A 3,827-nucleotide genomic window follows, 5' to 3' on the forward strand; every position below is an offset into this window, starting at 1 on the left:
TGGCAGCATTGCTCGATCAGGATGACGCATGTCAGACGCAACAAGAGCTTGCAGAAACGTTAGGAGTTTTTTTTTTTTTTTTTTAAATCTTAGAAGAACGGACTGGGCCGTATTTATTAAATTTAATTAATAGTTATCTTAATCTAACTTAACAAGGTTATCTTAATCACTATGTGGCATTTCCTCCACTACAGAGTGGCCTTATCCCGGGCTAACTCGGCTGTATGATGATGAACGTAATACACCACGTGTGTCAGTTCATGTTGTAAGTATTATTGCCGTTGCCGAATGTGGATGTGTTTACTACTAATAGGTGAAGTTCCGTGAGACCCATAGCTGATTGTGTATGATGGTGGCCGATAGCTGTATATTGTTCCGGGGGTTGCCGGTGTTTGTGGTTTCTTCAGTGGCTATTGATGGCGATTCTATTGGTAGTGATTTCCGTGGCTATTGATGGCGTTTCTATTGATGGTGGCTTCAATGGTTATTGGAACTATTGGAAGAAACTAGACATGAAGATTGTGTTTTCATGAATCTGTTTATGGCACTCTCTGTGGGTGGCCATCGTTGGTTTTCCAAACGTTAGGAGTTGATCACAAGACAATTCCCAAGCGCCAGCCGACGCCTAGAAGATGGGAGAAAGTAGTAGCTACTAATGGAAAATACTTTCCTCCCTTACTAGTCATATATTTTGTTGTGGTTGTTAGGGTAAACGAATGTCGAAACGAAAACGGAACAGGAATTAATTGGAGGCCCTAATATGAAGACAATTTGTCTTGCTGTCGCAATTTGAAAAAACCAAAGAAACTCGGGTCATAAAGGGTTGTTAGTCATCGTCATTGCGACAGGCTGTAATGGTGGTGGAGCCATAGCCTAGCTTGTGTTGGCTTTCCAGGACGTGAAGGTGGGGGGGGGGGGGGTGGTTATGCGCTGCGTAGTAAAAAGTGAAATCTTTCAACCTCGGCGGGCTCGCCGCCGCGCCGGGGTTTGAGTCGGAGAAATCTTCTTACCTGGACTGGGACTTGCGAATTAATATTCATGCGCGCGCTTTCCGATTTGTTTCGATTTATTCGTTTTTAAAATTGGAACGATTTATGATGGCCACGTCCCGGATGACGACCTTGGTCCTCTCGGCAAGGAATGAAAATTGTAAACCATCTCCCACACCCGCAACCGCAACCACCCCGGCCCCGACTCCACCGACTCCGAATTGGGTATCATAAAGCCGTTTTTTTTTTCAATTATCCTGCGTCGTGTTCGTGTCCCGGATTCCCCATCCCGACCTCATCCCGGATCCGACCTCAATTGCTACCAATCGAGTCTGGCCCCCCGGGGTGGTGGCGTCGCATGTTGATAGGACGGGTTGATGGGTTGATTGGGCGGGGGGGGGGGGGAGAGCTTGCTCATCAGTTGGCCTCCTGCTGCTGCTGCTGCTGCTGCTGGCTGCTCCGGACTCGGAACCGAATCCAGAAACCTTTCTCAGCGGACGGCCCCAGCGAGCTGACCTTCATCCGTATCGGGTGCTGCGTTTGCGGGCCCATCTCCAGGTGGAAGGTGGAGAGGAGGTAATAAAAGACGGCCTTCGTTTCCATGAGGGCAAAGCGTGACCCGATGCAGTTCCGTGGCCCCAGCCCGAACGCGAGCATCGTCGTGGGATCGACCGCACCGGCAGCGAAGCGCTCCGGGTAGAAGCGGTCCGGCTCGGGAAACAGTTCCGGATCGCGCATGATCGCCCACGCCGGAATCCACAGACCGTCGCCCTTCCGCAGCTGCACCGTGTTGCCGTCGTAGTCCCGCAGCTCGTACGGCTTGGTGCAAAGGCGATCGAGGAACGGGGCGGGCGTCCACTTGCGGAGCGTTTCCTGGGCGACCATGTCGAGGTACGCCATCGATTGCATCGTTTCGTACGTGAACGGTCGCCCGCCCAGGTTGGTGCGCACCTCGTCGATCTCGTCCCGAAGCTTCCGTTGCACGTCCGGATTGACGGCCAGCTCGTGGGCCATGAACGCGGACAGCGTCGACACGGTGTCGTACCCGCCGAAGAAGAACACCGTGCACTGTGCCACCATATCGTCGTCGGTCCAGTCTGAGAGAGAGAGCGCGATCATCAAGAAGTCGAAGAATTTCGCCCCCCAGAAATTGCTGGATTGCACTTACCCATCGTGCGCTTCGGGTGCCCCGACTGGCCATCATCCTCGACGACGTTCTCATTCTCGTCGAACTTTAGCTCCTGTTTGCGGGCCGCCATCAGCAGGTTGATCATGTCCGGCCGGACGATACGCTGCTGTTCGCGCTGCGCGATCGTATCGCGGACGACGTGCCGGAAGAAGCGCGTCATACGCTCGCTGAATAGGCGCAACCGGAGCAGGCGCATCAGCCGGGGGAACGAGCTGAACGCGAGGAACTTGATGCCCTGCCAGCCGTCCAGGTTGGTCAGCTCCTTGCCGAGCGTGTAGAACGCGTTCGTCCGGTCGCGGAACGAGTTGATCTCGATGCCGAACGCGCACGTCGCCAGGATGTCGTTACCGAACCGCCGGAACAGCTCCTTCATCTCCAGGTCCGACCGGCCGTCGGTGCCCGTCTCGGCGCGGATCGTCTGGACGGCCGCCTCGCAGTACGCCGTCACGAGGCCGAACATCTGGCGCATCTTGGCGCCGGTGAACGCCGGACTCAGCACGGCCCGCATGTTCCGCCAGCGGGTGTCCCGCATCGCGAACAGCGCCCGGCCGAACAGTGGATCGTGGTTCTCGTCCAGCTCGATCCGGTGGTTGAGGAAGTGGTCAAAGTCTTTGATGCAGATCTGCTTCACCAGCTCCAGGTCACGGATCACGTAGATCGGCGACAGGAAGTCGTAGTAGCCGAAGAACCGGTGCCGCCGGAACCGCTGGTACATGTCGGACAGCACGTCGGCCACGTGGCGCCGGCGCAACACGAAGTCGGCCCCGTTCCCGAGCACCGACGTGGGCCGGACGTGGGCAACGCCACGCTCGGCAAAGTAGCGCTGGGCGCGCACCACGTAGTAGTAGTAGAGCAGGGCTAGCGACCCGACCAGCAGGAGGCCCTCGAACGAGAGCAGGCCGGCCACCAGCGAGTGGCCCACCGTAAGGAGTGCCATCAGGTCGGAGAGCGGTCTTGGGGTTCTCTGGAATCTCGGGAATACTTGCTCTTCTAGTAACTCTGCTTGATAGTTCTTTCTCTCTATCTCCGATCTGCGATGTCCGTCACGGTTGACGCTGGGCACGGAACTGAACTGGCTTGGCGATGCGCACACGCCCAAGATACCTCTCTCCGGGTCGGGCGGGCGGTCGGGTGGTCGGGCGGGCGGGGAACAAATATTTGAATTGATATCAATTTGAAGAGACTATTAGCGCGGGTGCTCTCGTGCGCGCGCGCGCCTTTCTGTTTCTTGCCATGTCACGGTCAGGGTGCCGGCCACCCCCCCCCCTCCCCCTCCCCACCACCCGCCACGGGTGGAGTCAAGTGGATGCGATGCTCGCTGCTCGATGCTCGGCGGACGGCGAATCAATGTCTCTATCACATTAGGTTGGTCGAAAACGGAAGCCGCGCTTTAGCCTTGGTTTTTAAGGATTTGGTTTTCCCATTTTTTTGCGTCAAATATGCGCCCCGTTTTTGATGGCTATTTTGTGAACCCAATGGTTCATAATGTCTTGGTCCTAATTAGGGGAGAAGAACTGTAGTAATCCAGTTTGCTCAACGCGATGCTCAGTAGAACCTTTCATGGCACCAACCGAGAAAATGATTTTTTTTTTATTTTTGGTCAACCCAATCACAAGTGCGCCGTGTGCTTCCGCGTTGGAGCGCCTGCC

At 55.5% G+C, this 3,827-nt stretch overlaps 1 protein-coding gene across 1 annotated transcript; it reads right to left on the minus strand.

The window, feature by feature from the left end:
• Positions 1-1,058: 1,058 nt before the first annotated feature.
• LOC128270974 (probable cytochrome P450 9f2) lies at positions 1,059-3,227 on the minus strand. Its single transcript, XM_053008407.1, has 2 exons — positions 2,158-3,227; positions 1,059-2,086 (listed from the first exon to the last, which is right to left on the minus strand). The coding sequence occupies exons 1-2, from the start codon at positions 3,113-3,115 to the stop codon at positions 1,407-1,409; spliced, it is 1,638 nt and encodes a 545-aa protein (XP_052864367.1). The 5' UTR covers positions 3,116-3,227; the 3' UTR covers positions 1,059-1,406.
• Between the last annotated feature and the right edge of the window lie 600 nt (positions 3,228-3,827).

The sequence above is a fragment of the Anopheles cruzii genome, chromosome X, assembly GCF_943734635.1.
Source record: "Anopheles cruzii chromosome X, idAnoCruzAS_RS32_06, whole genome shotgun sequence".
Taxonomy (NCBI): domain Eukaryota; kingdom Metazoa; phylum Arthropoda; class Insecta; order Diptera; family Culicidae; genus Anopheles; species Anopheles cruzii.